At 39.9% G+C, this 18,772-nt stretch overlaps 1 protein-coding gene across 19 annotated transcripts in view; it reads left to right on the top strand.

Annotated features, from left to right (window-relative positions):
* The window catches only part of rims1b (regulating synaptic membrane exocytosis 1b), a 76,479-nt gene that overhangs the window by 4,993 nt on the left and 52,714 nt on the right, over positions 1–18,772 (top strand). For 18 of the 19 annotated variants that reach the window (XM_015039633.1, XM_015039638.1, XM_015039632.1 and 15 more), the window contains exon 2: positions 17,713–17,926. In XM_015039633.1, the coding sequence (XP_014895119.1) occupies positions 17,713–17,926 (214 nt within the window). Of the gene's footprint in view, positions 1–16,034; positions 16,409–17,712; positions 17,927–18,772 lie in introns of those variants that run through there. The other variant, XM_015039635.1, reaches the window with a different exon arrangement.

The raw sequence follows: 18,772 nt of genomic DNA, 5'->3' as shown, positions 1-18,772 counted from the left end.
AAAAAGCTGCTTTATGATGAGTACGACGGTGCGCTGTACGAGCATTTGTGCGTTCCTCTTCCCAGAGATGAAGATGGGGTGTGGTTGGCACATCCAGCAGGCCTGAACAGATTGGAACAGAGAGTAAAATTATTGTAGTGTGTTTGCAAACGCTACGTGCAGTGATCAGGCTGCAGTCTGTCCAGGAGCCTCTCTGAAAAAGAAAGAAAGAAAGAAAGAAAGGGAAAAAAAAAACCTGGTACAGTCGAACCCCATTGATAGGACTGGATGTGCTTCAGCTGCCCCAGAGAGTGTGTTTGCATCAACCCGGGCAGTCCCAGGCAGGAAAGCTCGCACTGTAAGCCCAGCTTGTACACCTCCAACCCACCCCAACAGTGAGGGTCTCTGCCAGAACTGTTTATCAGGCATGCAGCATCCTCAGGTTTTTGCTCTGGTTCTAATGGCTGGCTTCATTTCCTGACTGCAGCCTAAAGGGAAGCTCTGCGAGGGCCCCTTGAGAGGAAGGGATGTATTTAATGTTCCATGAGGCTCAGGCGCAGGTTCATAATGGCTTCATCATCTGGCTAATCATTAATGGAGCCAGGGCACCATGAACAGGGGACAGATGGGATTTTTGCAGAAATTCGCCGATAATTGCGAGGCAGCCTCCGACGTTTATTACAGTACACAGTTTATTCAGACGCTGATATTAAATGCATCTCATTGCTCCTCCTCTTGACTGACTGTGACAGTTCAGTGCCTCACAAAGTATTGTGTAACTTTTACACGTTTCGTCTCAATCGCCATAAGTTTGTATGGATTTTAATAGTGTTTTATTCCATAAAGCAACACAAAGATCATTTATGAGGGATGGTTTTCAGTATTTTTCCTTTTCAAATCAAAATCTGGATTTTTGGATATGTGTTGTGAATGTGTTGCCCATCTCCAAGGCAATGCTTTATAGAACCACATTTTTGCCGCAACTGCAAGTTTTTTGATTGCATGCCTCTACCTGCTTTGCCCATGAAGAGGTAGAAAATTGGTGTTGCCAACAACAGCTCAAGCTCTGTCAGAGTGGATGGCGGGGGTCTGGAACATCAATTTTCGGTTCCACTGTCGCTCTGTATGTGCTTAGGGGAGTCGTCCTGCTGGAAGGTGGACCTCCACTCTTTTGCCGCCTCTAACAGGTTTTCTTTTACGGCAACTTTTTTATTTAACTAGCGTACATACATCTTCCCATCAGCTGTGGCCAGCTCCCCGGTTTCTATTGAAGAAAATCATCACAACACTAGTGTGATGGCACCACCGTGTTGAAACGCCATGTTCAAGAAGATATTCAGTGTTAGTTTTTAGTCACATGTATCATTTCTGAATGTAGGTCAATAATAGGTTTAATTTTAATTGCACAAGTGGACGCTGTCTACTAATTACGTTACTTCTGAATTCAAGTTGTTACACTGTATTTTTATTTAAAGTGAAATCATAACTTACTGATGGGGGTGGGGGGGAGGGGACAACTTATTCAGTTTATCCAGCCAACAAAATATTGCTATGTGACAACATTTTGATTGGTAGCTCATGTGCATTAAAGTATACTTAAAAAACAAAAACAAAACAAAAAAAAAACAAATACAAACCAATGAAAGATGGCAGGAAATCCTACATAAAAGTTAAAGCCTATAACAACTATGTGTGGTAATGGCTGCAGTCGTTATCCACTATTACTTATAGATATTTGAGTGCAGCTAAAACAAACAGTGCTTTATTTTTATGACAATTTCTTATGGAATGAAAAGATGTTTTAGAGCTCCGACGTACGCGCATTAAGGAATATCCAGTGCCGTCTGCTCAGATGCAGTTCCACCTGCCAGCCCTGTCCAGTCTGTCTGCAGAGCTGTCTGAGACTGCAGCACCTGGCACTGATAAGGTTAAACTGATACTGACTTCTATCTGTCCCAGCTTCAAGCAAACGGCCTGATCTGGAACACCTGCTACATCTATTGTGTAAGGAGCACCTGAGCGTTCTTTCACCGTTCCAGACCTCCAAAAAATGGGACTTTGTATTCTTTGCCAGCCAAAAAAAAATTCTCATCAAGTTATATTTTATTTTTAATTGACCTTTATTTATAAAGATGCCTCACTGAGATCCAGGATCTCATTTACAAGAGAAACACGTTTCGATAAAACAACAGAATCTTATTTGCATGTTTTACGATTACATGATATACAATCCATGTTAGCAAAATCTGATCATAATGAAATATTTTTATGCTCAGGATACTGAATGCTTCACGATGTTTTGGTTGAGCCTGCAGCCAGAAGCTGAATGAAGCTCATGCTTTTTTTTTTTGTACTTAGACTTTTAAGCTTCCATGCAAACATTTTTCTAGAAGCAAATCATACAAAGTTTTGACCAACTTTCAGTTGTATGGTACACCAGAATGTAAAAGTCCTATTTTGAAACCAAGTTAATTTCAGTTATATGCCAGAAAAAAATATTCTTAGAATATGTGTAGCACACAATACCACTGCTCCATTGCTGAGAGCTGTCAGTCTCTGTTGTGTTTTGGTGTATTTGCATGTTAGGCTAGCAGAAAAAAAAAGAAAACTAATAAAAGTCTCCAAGCATTTGAAGCACGGGGTGTTTGTGTTAGGATTTGATTTTATGTAGGAGAAAAAATTAGGTTCAGAATTTTTTTAGCTTGTATATTTGACCTGTCCTAAACTTAGTTGAATTAAAGGCTTTTAATTTTTTTTTTACCTATTTGATCAATTCAATACTTTTTTCAACCACATTTTAACATAACTGGAGGTCTTCATGCAGACGTCTTTTCACCTTTCACTTTTCAACATTTCATTATGTATAGATGACAGCAAACATTTCTTTGCTGTCTTTTATGTAAAATGATGCTCTTAAGGTATGACTCTTATATAAGAGGAACACTCAATTTTTTCCTTTTTACAGTAATCTTGCTTTAAAAACATTTTACACAAGCATAGTTTGGACTCGGTTCATTTTCGCTATTTTTTTTTTATTTTTATTTTTGATGATTTTAGTGTCCTACACCGCTTTGAACTCTTTAAACAATGCCGTCTTTAAGACGACATACTGGCCTTGATTCTTGTTGTTTCAAGAACTGAGTAAAGAATTAAGCCATAAACTTTAAAATAACTTTGCAATAAAGCAATTTAAAGTTGGTACTGTGAGTGCATGAGATTGTTGACACTGACATTATACATGACATTAAGCACATTTAGAGAGCGTTTGTTAGTCAATGCACTTTAATTCTTCAAAATACAATTTCTAGCAGAGCTGCTACTGTTGCCTGCAGCAGTCCTGTTTGTTTTCTATTGTTAACTTAGAAGCACTGTCCTGATCTATTTTTGTCTTTGTTGTATAGGTGGTTTGGCCATTAGTTTAATATCACCACACGTTCAAGCTTAGCTCTAAAATGGTGGTGGAACATAAATCAGTTGACAGTTTAATGTTTTTTTTTAATCCTGCTTAAGTGTTCAAGAGGTCATAGGAGAAATAAGGAGGCTCATACAACAAATGAAAAGTGGTGCTCTTGTAGTTCTCACAGTTTGTAAATGTGAAAACTATTGGTAACAATGCTAGTTTAAGTCACCAAAAAGGAGCATGTTGTTTAGACGTTGCAGACTCCTCGACAGCAGATGGTGGGAAAAAGACATCAAAACACGCGGCGCAGATGGAGGGAGACGGAGGCAGGATTTAGAGGTTTTTAGCATTAGAGTGGTTGTATGACAGGGAGAAAAAAAAAATGGAAGACTGTAAGAATGAAGAAATCCTGTTCCAACAGAGACGGCTCTCTCTGTTTGCTTCCTGATGCCTCTGCCTGTAAGGGGTGCATGGAGAGGTCAGTAAAGGTCTCGTTCATGTGAGCCGCCTAACACAGATACTGTTTTACAAAAGGTTACGTATCTACCCGTGGGCTCTGTTTTCCCTTGAAGCTACCATTATCAATATTTAGACTTACAGGTCAGAAAACTTGTACTGAGAGTGTTGAACCTGTGGCTTTCGACGAGCATTTTAAACCTGCCTCTCATACTTTATAGAGTGTGCTTGTGTTTGGTTGTAAAGCTCATGTTCTAACACTACATTAACTACGCTTTAAACATTGTTAATAGACCACAGAAGTCTAACTGTCGCAAGCCTCTTTGGGTTTTTGCTCCATTAACACAAATTCAGTGTCAGGCCAGTAGATGGCTGTAACATCAACATTAATGGCCAACTGACTTTTTATCTTCAGCACAGACCATCAAGCTATTATATTATGCTTTACTGACCTTTTTTGGGAGGGTGGGGGGGGGACAAAATTGATCTTTTAACTAAATAAAAATAAAAAATAAATAAAGATAAAATACATAAATTATAAATAAATATATTTATAAGTTTGTAGTTGTAATTTAATATAAATTAAAAAAAGATCAAGGGATATGTGTTGCAGAAAACTAAGTACACTTCACTCTGAACGCGTCGCAGTAAGACACGGCGGTGGGAGTGTCATGCTGTGGAGATGCTGTTCTTCATCGGGGTCAAAACATTCTTGACTCTCTGTTCTTAGATAACCCTCTCTCTAACAGTCAGTTCTTAGCCTTGACTTCTCTGATCACCTTATGTCTGAAAGTTTCTTTGCGTTGAAAACGTGAGCAAAGATGATGCTAGCTTTTTAGAAAATGAAAGAAAGAACTTTATAGCAGACTTAAGAGTTTCTTTTTTTTTTTTCATAGAGAAAAATGCAAATGTTGAATTATGGATTAGTGCTGAAAATAGCGCTCACATGGAAGCAGTTCCTGAAATATTTAGGTATTCATTTCACAGGCTGCTGTTGATGATCTGGATCTTTTCTGCTCTCCCTTCCTATTAACCTGCTTCAGTATTGACCCAAAACTGAATTTAAGTCAGATACACCGCAGACTGAGTTATCTTGTGTGAACATTCAAATCCTACTTCAAACACCCACTCAAACAAAATGAAGCTCGTGTATTTTTCTTTTTTCTTTTTTACATCTCGTATCATAACAAGAAATTGTACACAGTTTATTTCAAATATCTGACTGAGCTTCTGTGCTTTAGACAAAGTGGCACAAACTGAGGCAGATTGCTTTGCTGTTTTCTTGTGCTATATAGCAAGCTGGTAGTGAGCATGTTGTGCTGTTGGTTGATGCACTGACAGCTGAAACAGAGCAGAGCTGCAGAGGGTATCAGGCTTCCAACGCCTCAAAAACTTTCTCTGTAACTACACTCTGCAGGGCCTTACTGTATTCGTACTGTTTTGATTTTTTTCACACTTTGTCATAACCACAAACATCTATATGTTTTTTGGGGGGGGGATTTCATGTGACAGACAAAGTAGTGCGTGATTATAATGTGGGTGTAAAATTATGGTTTTCAAATTGTTTTATGAATAAAAATGTAAAAGTCAGATTGGGCTAAATTAAGATTAATCCTGGAAGAAAACCTACTTGAGGTTTTTGCAGAAGGCTCGAGACTGAGAACTGAGAGAGATTCATCTTCCTGCAGGAACAATGACCGAAAATATGCACTCAGAGTTGCAATGAAACTGTTTAGCTCAAAACATATTAATGTGCCACAGTGGCTAAGAGAGTCCAGATGTAAATCCAATTAAAAATCTAGCACATGACAAGAAAATTGAGCTGTAGCTTGAGTTATGTTGTAAAAAAAAAAAAAAAAAAAAATGGAATGGGCACTAGATCAGGCGTGCCCATATCCAGTCTTTGAGAGTCACTATCCTGCAACTTTCACATGAATCTCACCTGAATTAAAATGAATGCTCGTTACCAGGCCTCTGCAGCGCTGAATGACATGCTGATGAGTGAATTCTCCGATTCGATTCAGCTGAGCTCCTCTGCAATACAGATGTTCAAAACTGGTGGAGATGTAATCCAAAAGATTTACAGCTGCATATGCAGAGAAAGGTGATGCTACAAAGTATTGGCTGAATGTAAATTGTTCAGTTAAAATAAAATTAATACACTCAATTCTAATTCTGACTTGCAAAAACTCAATGAGGTGCTGCTGCATATAGACTTGTTTCTTTTTAAATCACCATCTAGGAACAGGGGAACTTTTTTTTTTATTTTTTTTATCGTGTTTCATCTGGAGGCTGCTCCATTTTGTTAAATGTTTGTACTTTTATGTTCAGCCTGTCATCTGTCTGGGGACAAACAATGGAGTCCAGCCTTCGGGTGAAATTGGGTGGATTTCTATTTGTGTCAGTCAAACTGTCGCCCTTGCACCAACAAAACGTCACAAACGAATACAACAGGAATGGGATTATATGTAAACAGGTGATCCTCAGAAAACCTCCTTACAGTGGTATGACATTACGAATTCATTTGGGAAACAGTCGTGTGTTTGTGTGTTGATTCAGCTGCGCTTGCTCAAGATCTGGTTAATCAGCAGCTACAGTGGCCGGGAGAACATAAACGTGACATTAAGCAAGTGTGACCTCTAACCCCGACAGACGACGGAAAGACGTGGCGTTTCATAGTGCCTGGCAAGGTGAGACTGAGGGAGTAACCTTTTTAAAGCTCCCCAGACCTCCTTAACATGAAAATTTAATGCTAGTGCATTCTGCTTAGGCTCGCCAGGCTCTTTACATCTGTTTTCCTCTCCAACGTCAGTCTGTGTTAGCACTGAGAGGAAATCGTGAGATTATATTATAAAGGTCTGCCTGGCATCTGCAAACACAACGGGTTTTTTTTTTCTTTTTAAATTAACATTTCAATAATTGTTTAGTTTAAAACTGCAAGATTTTCCACAAAAGCATAAGAACCAAACTATGTTGTTAAAGTCAAAGTCTCCATATTGAGCTAAGTGATTGCTGCTGGAAGCGACAAATGAATTCTTTAGTTAAATAAGCTTTGAGTTGTTTGTCTGGTGGCACCAAACAAGCTGGCCGTGCTCTGCAACATCTCACTGGAAGATAACTGTAAAAAAAAAAAAAAAACTAACCCGACTCCAAAACACAAAGAAAACACGAAGGCTTCGGATTTTTTATACTCTTATTTAACCAAGTTATTGTGGTCGTAAAAACCTCATAGGCCAAGTGGGACCTTTTAGTCTGCAGGCATTTTTGCTAGTTGGTCCTTAGCTTGATTTTAGTATAACTCCGTTTTCAGACATTATAAAATCAATGAATGGAATAAAAACTCACACACACACACGCGCGTACTGTAATACTGCACAAACACTTCCTGTATTTGGTTTCGTTTTGGGTTACTTGGATTCTTTCAAGGAGGCTTTAAAAGCATTGTCCCAATCAAATAAATTTCACTTGAGCTTTATTTTGTCTTCTGTGTGAACTATTACATATTACAGAGCCTTGTGAAAGTAATTAACCCCCGAGGCATTTTTTTTATGTTTCATTACCACACGACCTGGAATTAAAATGAATTAATATAGGGTGCGTCATTTAATTTACAGATCATCCCCACAACTTTGAACACCTGATTTTTCTTTGTGGATATTTAGATTTTTCTTACACCAATCCGGATTTGTACTTCCACACAGCTTCGGCAGATCACAGCGTGTTTAGAGACCCCCTTGGTCTTCATGGTGTTGTTTGGTTAGTGGTGGGGTTGAAGCCTCTGGGGCCTTTCAAAAAGGTGTGTACATGCTGAAAAATCATGCGGCCACACAAGTGGACTTCATTTCATTAAGCATCTGGCTTCAGAATGTGATTGGCTCCACCGGAACGTTTTAGAGGCCTTATAGCGAAAAGGCTGCCAGTTTTCATTCATGAGTAGTGTTTTCATTTTCCAAGGCACTGTAAAACTTAATGGCACCTCTACCATTTCCTATAAAATTAATGAAACAAAAGTGTTTTTTAAATTGTCTGCCTAACTTTTTAAAGTTTGTTTAGAGGGGAAAAAAAGCTTATTTTGTCATCAACAACTTATTGTTTTCCTGGTGCATAAATATGACATGACAAACAAAATGGACAAATCTGTCTGTTCTATTTGCAAATTTTCAAAATGGGAAAAGGCAGAAGAACGTGCCATTCAAGTTCAGTGAAGCCCCAACATATTCAAACCCCTATCATTTATAGATTTGAGATTATAAGTTTGTTACTAAATGGAAATTAGTCAGCTATTTCTCCAAAAATGAAAAAGGAAATGCAAAGATGCACTAGGTGGCAAGTTTTCAATTTCTATTTACATTTTATATATATATATATAAATATTTATATTGCTCTCAGTAATCAATGAAAAAAATACTTTCACCTATTAAGCTTTTCTTATGATAGCTGAGCAGGTTTTAGAGAATACAAATTGACTACAGTCTGATCACGGAAAGTAAATAGTGTTAAATTGAAGAATCTTGAAGGCCTTTATGATCTGTTTTCTGTGTGCTCCGGTAAGATCTCAACCAGTCCCAACCGGGTTTCACGACAAACCAGACCGTTGGAGTACAGTAGACACAGTAGATTACAGTAGATTACTATATTTTCTTACTGTAAACAGAAAAAAACAACCGGACAGAAGCATGGAAAATAGATCAACTGTGTGCTGTGAGGAGAAAGAAGAAGTTATCAAGGAAAGGGGGAGGGGGGATAGAAAGAGGGTAAGATGGGATATAAATGGAGAGGAAAGGTAACATTAATGCAAGAGGAGCAGAAGAAAGAGAGAGATACACTCATAAGCTCAAGGGCTCATGCCAAAAAAGCACTTCGCTCCATATATACATCACAACATCAATAAATGTGCTATCAACAGCCAAGCACCGTCTGAGGGAGCGGCTGCTGCAGTCAACGACTTTGAGTGAAAACCTCCGTCATTATGCATCTATGCTCTACAAACAGGATCTCTTCATTTTCACTGGAGATCCCACTCCCCAAAAGATAAACACCTTAGTTGTTGTCATGGTTTTTGACTGGAAATTTAGCAGTACTGCAGTAGTTTTTATGTAAAATTGACCCCTTTATTTTTAGCATTACACCGTATTACATGTTACTCCCTCATCAAAAACATACCTGAGGCGCTGCTATGATTCTTTCATGCACATTTGAGGGATCCTTGAATCTCCCATGGCAACCGTGAGGGGTGCCTGAATGCTTGGTCTCACAAAGCGCTGGAGACAGGTGGATGCTAAGAACTGATGAGTAAATGCATGGAGACAAATACAGGACAGTCCTTTAAGAAACCCGGTTGGAGGCTTTGAAAGACTTGTGAATACATTAAAACATTAAAATTGTTTTAAGGTGTGGTTGTAACATAACCCGATGTGAAAAGTTTCAAAACACTTTTGCCTCTGATGGATACATGGCTGAATTTGTACAGTTAAGAAAAGTGAATTATGAAAATGTAAAATCCAGATTCTTTTTGAGTAAAATAAATATGCAGATTCCAAAATTAGCTCCCTTTAAGATGAGCACTGAGCCTGCGTGACGCCTTCAGTCTGAGGAGGTGTGAGTGTTCAGACTGGATGGTGGATGAAAGGACATCTGGGAAACAAAGCCTTTCCGTTCACCAGGGACGGACCAGATTGTTTGAGAAATGGCTGCCCTACAGATAAATACACACCGTCCATCTGGGCGCTGTCTTTCTGCAAGCACTGGGACGTACCGTTTTATAGCCTCCTGACGGTGAAGAAAGGCAAATATGATCAAGTCGTCATGGAGAATGTCTCAGCAGGCAAACAACAAACCCCAAGAAGATGTGCATTTGCTTAAGCATCCATCCACTGATTTTTTTTTCTTTTTCTTAGTTCATTACTTCTTTGCAGCAGCTGACAAGGTTTTCTCCTGTCTCACAGTGTACTCAGGTTTACGTTTTAATTTCTGGTAAAACTCTTAACACTCCTGCTTTCATGAAGTCAGCCTCCTCAAAGGATGGATCTGCTTTTTCTTCTTGTTTCCATCCTCCCGCCTCTCCAGCCTCTTTCCATCATCCACTCCTCTCCTTCAGTGGTATTTTTAGAGAGGCTCCGGATGCATCGGCTTCTCTCCTCTGCTGCTCTCTGGCCCACGCTCGTTTCAGACACTGCTCCTTTATTTCATCCTTTGCTTTCTTCTTATTCTTTCACCTTCTCCCTGCAGACAGCAGTTTGTTAGACAGAAAGACTTATGGGAATTAGTCTGTTACCTCTTCCTTTCCTCTTCCTGATCCGTGTGCTTTCTCTTCTCTTTCATATTCCTTTTTTATCGCTCTGCCTCCCTCCTGGAGCCTACCCCTCCTCGTCTTGCCGTCACCCATCATGTGTCAACTTGTCTTGTCTTTTTTGGAATCTGGCTTCATCACAAGTGGAGACATATTTTTCTTCATCATCCACTCTTGCGTCTCCCAGAGTGTTCAGGGTATTGATCCAGAAAACTTGCTTTGTTCTCTGCACCTACTTGAAAAGTTCAGTTTCTTTCTTGACTGGTATTTGCTAAACCCAGCTTTCTGCCCCGCAGGACTCCATACCTGATGGTGTGTATGAGTTTTTAATACAGTCAGTGTTCTGGATTGCACTAGTCAGGCAATTGGCATCTTTTTTTTAAACCTGTTTAATAACACATCAGCTTCTAAATATAGAGCAGACGTGAAGACATTACATCTGGGTTCACCTCTGCGTCTTGAGACACTATCAGAAACTTTATCTATTGCTTTCTTAAATTAAACAAAAGTAATCTGGACATTAAAAAAAAAAACAAACTTTGAAGGCAGCCTAAAAATCTGACTCAGTTACCCCAGTTCTGTCAAATGGACAGAAATCTCCAGTATTTAGAAAATAGAAATTATGTTGGTAACCTTACCTGACCTGAAACGAGAAAAGTTTAATCTGATTTAATTTCAGACACTGAGGTGGAAAGCTTGTCGTTTTTTTTTTTTGTTCCGTGTGTGCATATAATAGTTTTCATCTAAGTGGAGGATGAACTGCAGCAGCGTTTTTGTACCTGGGAGACATAAAGTAATTATTTACCCAACATGTGAAATCAGACCTGGACCAGTTTCACTGAGGCCTTACCGGGTTTGGTTCATATCCATTTTTCAATACTATTAACTTTTCTTTAAAAATACTATAGCTTGCAACATTTTGAGGCGTTTTTGCTTATTTTGAAACAGACTATTTTGGAATAGAGACTTGATCAAACATCTGTTTATGTCAGGGTAGCTTTAAAGACTCTGCCTTTATTCATTGTGTTGTTACAAATCAGCCTGTCAGGTTTGAGGACCAGTGTTTCCACCTTGGCAACTTTGTCATTATATTTAGCAACAGACACAATGGGGCTCTGGAATAAGAGTATTTTTGGGATGTGGTATGCAAATGATGATAGTTTCCAGTCAAAAGATTTATGAACACCCAGCTGTTTGAATGCAAGGATTGCTTCATACAATCCATGCGAAATAAAGGATTTAGAAGGCTTTCTGCACACCCCTTTTTGATAGATATGTTGTGCAATATCGTTTTAAAATTTTGAACACTGGTGTTTAAAAAGTTTTAGGTCATGTTACAACAGTTGTGAAAAAGGAAAGTTTGCTACAAATCAGATATAAATAGAAAGACTGTTATTTGTATTTGTGTCTTACCACAATCTGAAACTCCCAGACTGGTTGTGTTGGAACGTTTTCTCTCCTGACAGAGAATCTTCTGCGGGGCATCGCTGAAAATCAGCTGATCAGACAGAAATAGTACTGCCACACAAGCTGCCTCCCCTACCCATCGTTTGGCAGTGTATTATTAGTGGTGCTAATTAACAACTCAACACCAGCGATTGGTGAAGTCAGTTGGGACAGGGGTGGAAACGATGGCGAGAACAAGAGAGGGCAAGGACGTAAGAGGGAGGCGAGTATTTCAGCCTGCCGGGCTTAATAGTGCATGATGCCTCGTCGGACGCACACGCACATACACACACGCACACGCACGCACGCATGGAAGTTTAGGTCACTGTATTGTTCCTGGCTTGTATATATGTGTGTGTGCAGCTCCGTACACACCAGTGTTGACAGGGACACAGCTGGGCTAACCAACATCTGGCTCCGTGTCCCTGCTGGTCCGTTATTCACTTCACACCCCTCAGACTGCAGCCACATGCCGACACTAGGTTTGCGCTCACGTTCTCCTTCATCACTGTGGAGCAGCGCTCTGTGCATCTGATCTGCAGAGGTATTAGTCAGTCTAGTGCGTGGGCTTCCTACATCTGTTTGGCTTCCTCCCACAGGCAACATACACCGCACAGCCAGGGCAAAGTTACACACGGACTTAAATAACAGCATGCATTTGCCAAGTCATTGTTTTCACAAGTTGTGTTCAGCAAGATAACTTTTATTTCTGGTCTGCGAGATAAATATGTGACATTCAGCTGAAAAATGAGTAATACCGTAGGAGAGAAAAGTGCTAGTAGCAAAAAGCAAAACAGACTGCTTCCACTCTTAAACTCATAGAAAACCAAAGCAACATTTGACTCATTTTCATGTCCACGTCTTACATCAATAATTATTTGGTATAAATACAGATTAAACTAATAGGCAGTGTGAGCATGCTCAAAGACAAACTATTTCTACCATTTTAAATGACTGTAGTTTCAGGAAGGATTTTTTTTTCTCCCTTTAGTTGAAATTATCATTAAAAAATATTGTTTTATATTTAATCGAGTAATAAATTTGAGATCATAAAACTAAACTAAAGCTGAATAAATCTTGAAGGACGTAAACACAACGCTGCATATTAAGCCCACAATGCTGTTACGTTATGCTAATGTTTGGTCTCTATTGCAATTAGCTGAAATGTTTTGCTGAGGCTATGTTTGCACCACTGGGTAGGGAACAGGTATTTAGATTGATGTTTCTCATGACTCGACCAAAACACTGTAGTACGCTGTCACTTCCTGTGCTTCAAGGCACCGTGTCTGACCCCCAGGGGCGGCAGATGGCTCAGGCATGTAATCAATAAACGCACAGCTGAGTGAACACCGAGCGCTTGTCCTTACCTGATGGGACATCTTTGTAGCACCGAACTGAGCGACATGAAGTCATGACTCGAGATGGACTAGATCAAATATCTGTGAGTCAACACCATCAAATCCCGGGTGTGACGCGTTCTCCAAAAAGACACTCATGCCTCAAAAAGCCGTTAGATAAAGTTTCACCTCCGCAGCTGAATTTAGTCCAAAAATCAGAGCACCACGTCATCTGTTGTTCTGAATTTTGCTGCAACAAAATTCAGAACTTTTGGTTCAAAACAAAAAAGCTGTGTTAATCAGACTGTTGTCCACGTTGATTGTACCTGTTTGGTGTATCTGATTTTTGTGTGGTAGAAATCTAGATGTCAGGAGTTGGAGGAAGTATGTTACTTACAAAGTGTGCTGCTTGGATTTCTTTTTGATCACTTTTCTTGCTAAAGCGTGTCTGTGTGAACCGCTACAAACAACAACAAAAACCCCACTAAAATCTACCAGGGAAGAGCATGTACTGTCCAGGAGGACTGCAGATTTATTTTTAATACCCAAGCTGCCTTGTGCCTCTTTAACACTGCATCTCTGCTGAATGTGTGGAAATGCCAGGAAATATGGCACACTAACACCCACCGACACGTGGTGCCTGACGCCACTGCGTTGCCATGATAACCGACCATGCACCCTGCGTTTCTGACAGCTGTTCCCATGGTGCCCGGACCTGGCTCAGCCCCCTGGCCTCCCATTGGCAGGATACATCTGTTCTGGGGAGGGGAAGGGTGGGGTCAGAGGTCAGGTGTATGACGTTCCTGCTGTGTCAGTGTCATGTTGTTTTTCGTTCCGAGGTACAGCTGTGGGTTTTTCCAATCCGCACTAATCATCCATGAGTTAAATTAGAGCCTGTCTGAAGCATCTTTTGGGAAAAACAGGGTGGCAGTTTGAATTTACACGGCCTATGGTTTATTTGATCTTAGAATATAATCCTATAATATAATTATATTGTGGTACAGTAAATTTGTAAACTTGTTTCAGATAGCAACAAGGCAGTTGCTCTTCATTACAGGCAAACACCCAAAATAACCCTGTGTAACTCACTGAACAAAAGATACTGACAAAAATATGTATTATATGAGCAAAGATTTAGGATCATTTAGCCCTTACTAACTAAAGCCATAGCCTTTGACTTTAATAATTCTGGTAAAGCATTTTTCGTAGCCATCTACCAGTCTCTGACGTCAGAGATGGAGCCACCCTTCACTTTCAGCAACATGTTGGAGGAGTTTCTTACATGTCCAGGTTTCAAATCAACACAGGTCATCCCGATGAGATCAAGCTGTGGGCTTTGATTCCGTTTACAAACAGTCCTTGGCGGACATACTAATTTGTTTTAGGTCATGATCTTGTTATGGAGGACGTGGTACTACTCTCTTCTACACACAGTTGAAAAAACTCCAATCCCTCTCGTTATTTTTCTGCCATCTCAATAAACAGACTTTAAACAACGGGAATGTGATGATGTAAAAGTTCAACATGTCCCTTTTTGAAAGGATGGCATTATGCAAAATCATCAACTTTTCTGAGCTTTATGTCATGTTAAAATGTTATTCCCTCATCAAAAACAAACCTGGAGTGGTGCTTTGACTATTTCATACATGTCTGAGGAATACTTAGATCTGGCAGCCATTCGGGGTGCCGAACTGGCGCCTAAGTATTTACCCAAAGTTTCTCCTTTGGAGCTCAACTCCTCAGTCGAGCTTTCGCACCACCTCTCTCCTCCTGACACCTCCATTTAGCTCCACCAGACTAGTGGCAACAGCAATTAGCAAACACTTTGTGGAACTGCAAGTCTGCTGAGCTTATCCAACAAACTACAACGCTCCTAACAGCGGTTGTAAATGGCGTAATGACAGAGTATTGTTGCAATGATGTGCTGAATGGTGAGTGTCAAAGGAAGATAATTCCAAGGCTTCAGAGGCAGTTATGATGCAAAGTCAAATTTCCTTTAAGTTGTGTTTGATATATACAGCAGATTCGCTACTTCAGTGTGGTATAAAATGACACTATGTGCATGGAAAATACATAACACCCTCCTTTAAAAACCACAGGATACCTTCATAGTGGTTGTCATGTTTGATGGTTGTTGTGCAAACCATGTGCCGACAAGAAGAGGTGCAATCACTCTAAATGTTGATCTAAGGAAGAAAAACTGAAAACCTTTGCAAACCACTGGAGCACAGGAGTGGCAGGTGAAGAAATCATACAGGAAGCAAGGCAGGATAAAATGATGTTGTTTAACGTAAGGGCCTGACAGGGGACTGACTCAGCTGAGGTGTATTTATGTAGGGGAGGTTGATTACTGTAATCCTGTACAGATAAGTCTAATTACAGACTGACAAACAGCTGAGGGAGAGCTGAGGCACTGAGGAAAGTAAATGTGGAAACACAGAGACTTGGAGGGAAACTCTACGGAAACAATGACAAGAAAACCTTCGAATCAGTCAAAACCAAACCACCGCGGTGCAGCCCCGTGAAACGACCGAGAACAAAACATTAATCGCATTTCTAATATGAGTGACAAATTAATAGACATGCTGTTTACATGGTCTGACTTAAACAAATCAGTTTCTCTGACTGGAAATATACAATATATATATTTTTTTTCACACAGGAAGCTCCTTCTGCCTAAAAGATGCTCGGTGTTATTGTTGGTGTAACTGCGAAGCACTTTGGTCAACTGTTGTCCTCATTGACAAGCAACTCTCCGTTGCAAATGCAACAACGGCTGAAAGGTTCTCAAAACGGTGTTTGTATATCTTCTTGTCTCCCTCCTGCTGGCTGGAAGCTCCAGCCTCTGGAAGCGTCTAATCTGTGTTTACGCAAAAGGAAAGACACCACAAGCATCATGTGGTGCGACCGACATATTAACTGCTTTTGACAGAACCTGACCTCAGATATCTCGGAGGATAAAATCACTTTATGGTGAGGCTCTTATGTCTCAAGTATTCATTGGACATTTCACATCACAGAAGGACTGTCCCAGCCTTTCTCCACATACCAGCTGATTGGCCGTGACGAGTCCCAGACTGCCAGTCACCTCCCTGTTCCAACCGAGCATGGAGGCTGTCTGTTACTGCAACACTTAGAGCTACAGACAGCTGAACGGACTCAGACCATGGGCTAACAACATTACATGAATAATTTTTTTTTTTTTAATTCATGGAGTCTGAATCGCTTTTTGAATTGCGTCGAGGTTTTACGTGGACAACTTTCCCGAGTGCAGACTGAGAAATACAGATTTTTTTTTTTTTTTTTTTTTTGCTTTTACACCTTAATCTGAGCATCGCTACTTGCATGTGGATGGGTCATGGTGGAGGATCCTTATTTGTCAAATTATCTCTCCAAAAATAACCTTCTTTCATCGCATGAGGAGTTACGTTTTCAGTCAGTTTTCCACCCAGCAGCTGAAGGTTGTATCTTCAACGACATGTCTGCTTTCAATGAACCCAGGTAACGGTTGAAACTACTCAGGATCATAAGCTTTAACTAACTAGTGGGGTTAGAGTATATCGACAGAAGTATATCAGTACAATAGGAGAATGCAGATTCAACAGGTGACGGACAAACTGGCAGCAAATTTGTGAATGAGGAGGTTTTTACTCCCCCAGCGTGGTGGTTAAAGAGCATGTCTGCATCCCTGTGTGTGAGGCTTCCCACACTAATGCACTATTCTTTGATAGTTAAAACAGCAGCGCGGGGGTTTTCGCTTGTCCTCATTTGCAATTCCCTCGCAGGTCATTTCCATCACAGCCAGGAAGCGGGATGAAAGGCTGAGAGGCACAGAGAAGCACCAAGTTTTCTTTAATGAGAATAAAATGTATTTTTTAAACAACCCTTTCAAGTGCAGCTCTAATTGCCGGTGACATTGTTCTCTGTTGCTGTAATTTACGGTGCCTTGTAAAAAAAAAATGTATGTCCCTTTAACTTTTTCAGATTTTATGACTTTTCAACTTCAGATTTCAATGTATTAACCTGGAATCTAATTTGCTAGATCAAGGTGTTCTCAAACTTTTTATACCAAGAACCACCTAAGAATATACCAAGTTTTCCAAACCTAGAGTCCAGAAAAACCACCTTAGCAGCTACGTTTTAGACTCCTGTTCTTCCAACCCTGAAAAGGAATTAGACCAGAGGATACTTACTTACACTTGTCTACCAACCCTGAATGGGAGTCTCTAGTTTATCTAGTTTATATGTTTTGGATCAACATTATTAGACTACATTTTAGACTCCTGTTCTTCCAACTAAGAAATGAAATTAGACCAGAGGTTACTTAGCAACCCTGAACAAGAGTACCTAGTTTATATTCTTTAGATCAACATTAGATCATTTTTCTTGTTTTGGTCTTTCCTTTTAATTCTTGTAAAGCACTTTGTATTGCCTTGTTGCTGAAAATGTGCTATATCAATAAAACAACTACCTTTACCTTTTACCATCAATTTGGGGTACATTTTAAAAGGTTCTGCAACTTAACTTGGTCTTTTGTTCAAATTAAAAGAAACATGCCTCCTTTTCTTTCATGTTTTGCAAAGTTGTTCTCCACAAAATACACGGAAGTTTGAGTTTGCAAAACAGCAAAATTTGAAAATGTTCAAGGGGTGTAAGCAGTTTTATAAGGAGCTGTATTTATTTAACATCGGTTATTATGTTCTCCTGCCTCATGCTGGAGTTTGTTTAAGGGAAATAAGGAAAAACATGTCGATCACATGTTAAAGATTGATACCAATGTCTGGTCTTTCTAACCTCTCTTACAGGAAACTGCACAAGCAGTTTGAGAGCTACAAACTGGAAGTGCGTCGCATCGGGGTCGAGACGCGACGTCAGCAGACGCAGCAGAAGGACGACACTCCCACCTGCGGCATTTGCCGCAAGACCAAGTTCGCCGATGGCTGCGGCCATCTCTGCTCATACTGCCAGACCAAATTCTGCGCTCGCTGTGGGGGGCGAGTATCTTTGCGCTCCAACAATGTAAGACTGCTTAACTCTAAATTCCTCCTCTTTGTTTCTTTACACACTCACCTCATCCCTGCTGTAGATAATGTAAAGCTAGTCCTTCTGCTTCTGTGCTGTGTTTGTATGCTTTCTCCTCTTGCTTCCTTGCACACTTTGAAGAAACCAAAGTGTCCCAAAAGAATGGCTTGACTCCCGACTTAGGCCTTTCAAAGCTTTCTTTTTAAAATAAAAACGAGGTTTATAGTGTTGTGGAATGATTATGAACTGAAGCACCTTTGCACACTTGAACATGAAAGCACACTAGTTTTGGCTTTTGTGTTGTGTTGATACTGTATTTGTCAAAGTAAGCATGTCAGCCTTTGATTGTGTTGCTTTTCTCAAGCCACATCTCCAGGACAGCACAGAAAAGAACAAGAGCAGCTGGCTGCAGGCTGCATTTCACTCAACTCTTATCTCTTCAGAATATTATTGTTACCATAAAAACAGAGACACGCTGTGTCTGCTGATGTGCTGCAGACCAGCTCAAATGGGCAGAGATATAAACAGACAGTGGAGCACATAATTTAAAACAATGGACTTTCAGGGCTGAAAATATTGATTATGTCGGCAATACAAATCTACTAATATTTCTCCTGATTGGACAATAATTATCTTAATCCGATGTCTTTCTCTGGGCACACATTTGGTTCTACATGGCATCTTTTTCTGCACACTTCTGACATTATCCTATAAATTCTTGCTGCAAACAAAAATATTTTTGGTGAAACAAAAATTTGAAATCTAAGATACTGAAGACAAGTCGACCTTTAACTCATACAGTTGTGGTCAAAAGTGTACATACACTTGTAAAAAATCATAATG

The sequence above is a fragment of the Poecilia latipinna genome, unplaced genomic scaffold, assembly GCF_001443285.1.
Source record: "Poecilia latipinna isolate Pla-1442-1.1 unplaced genomic scaffold, P_latipinna-1.0 Scaffold478, whole genome shotgun sequence".
Classification (NCBI taxonomy): Eukaryota; Metazoa; Chordata; class Actinopteri; order Cyprinodontiformes; family Poeciliidae; genus Poecilia; species Poecilia latipinna.
The sequence above is the reverse complement of the archived record's forward strand: the minus strand, read 5'-3'. Positions and strand labels throughout refer to the sequence as shown.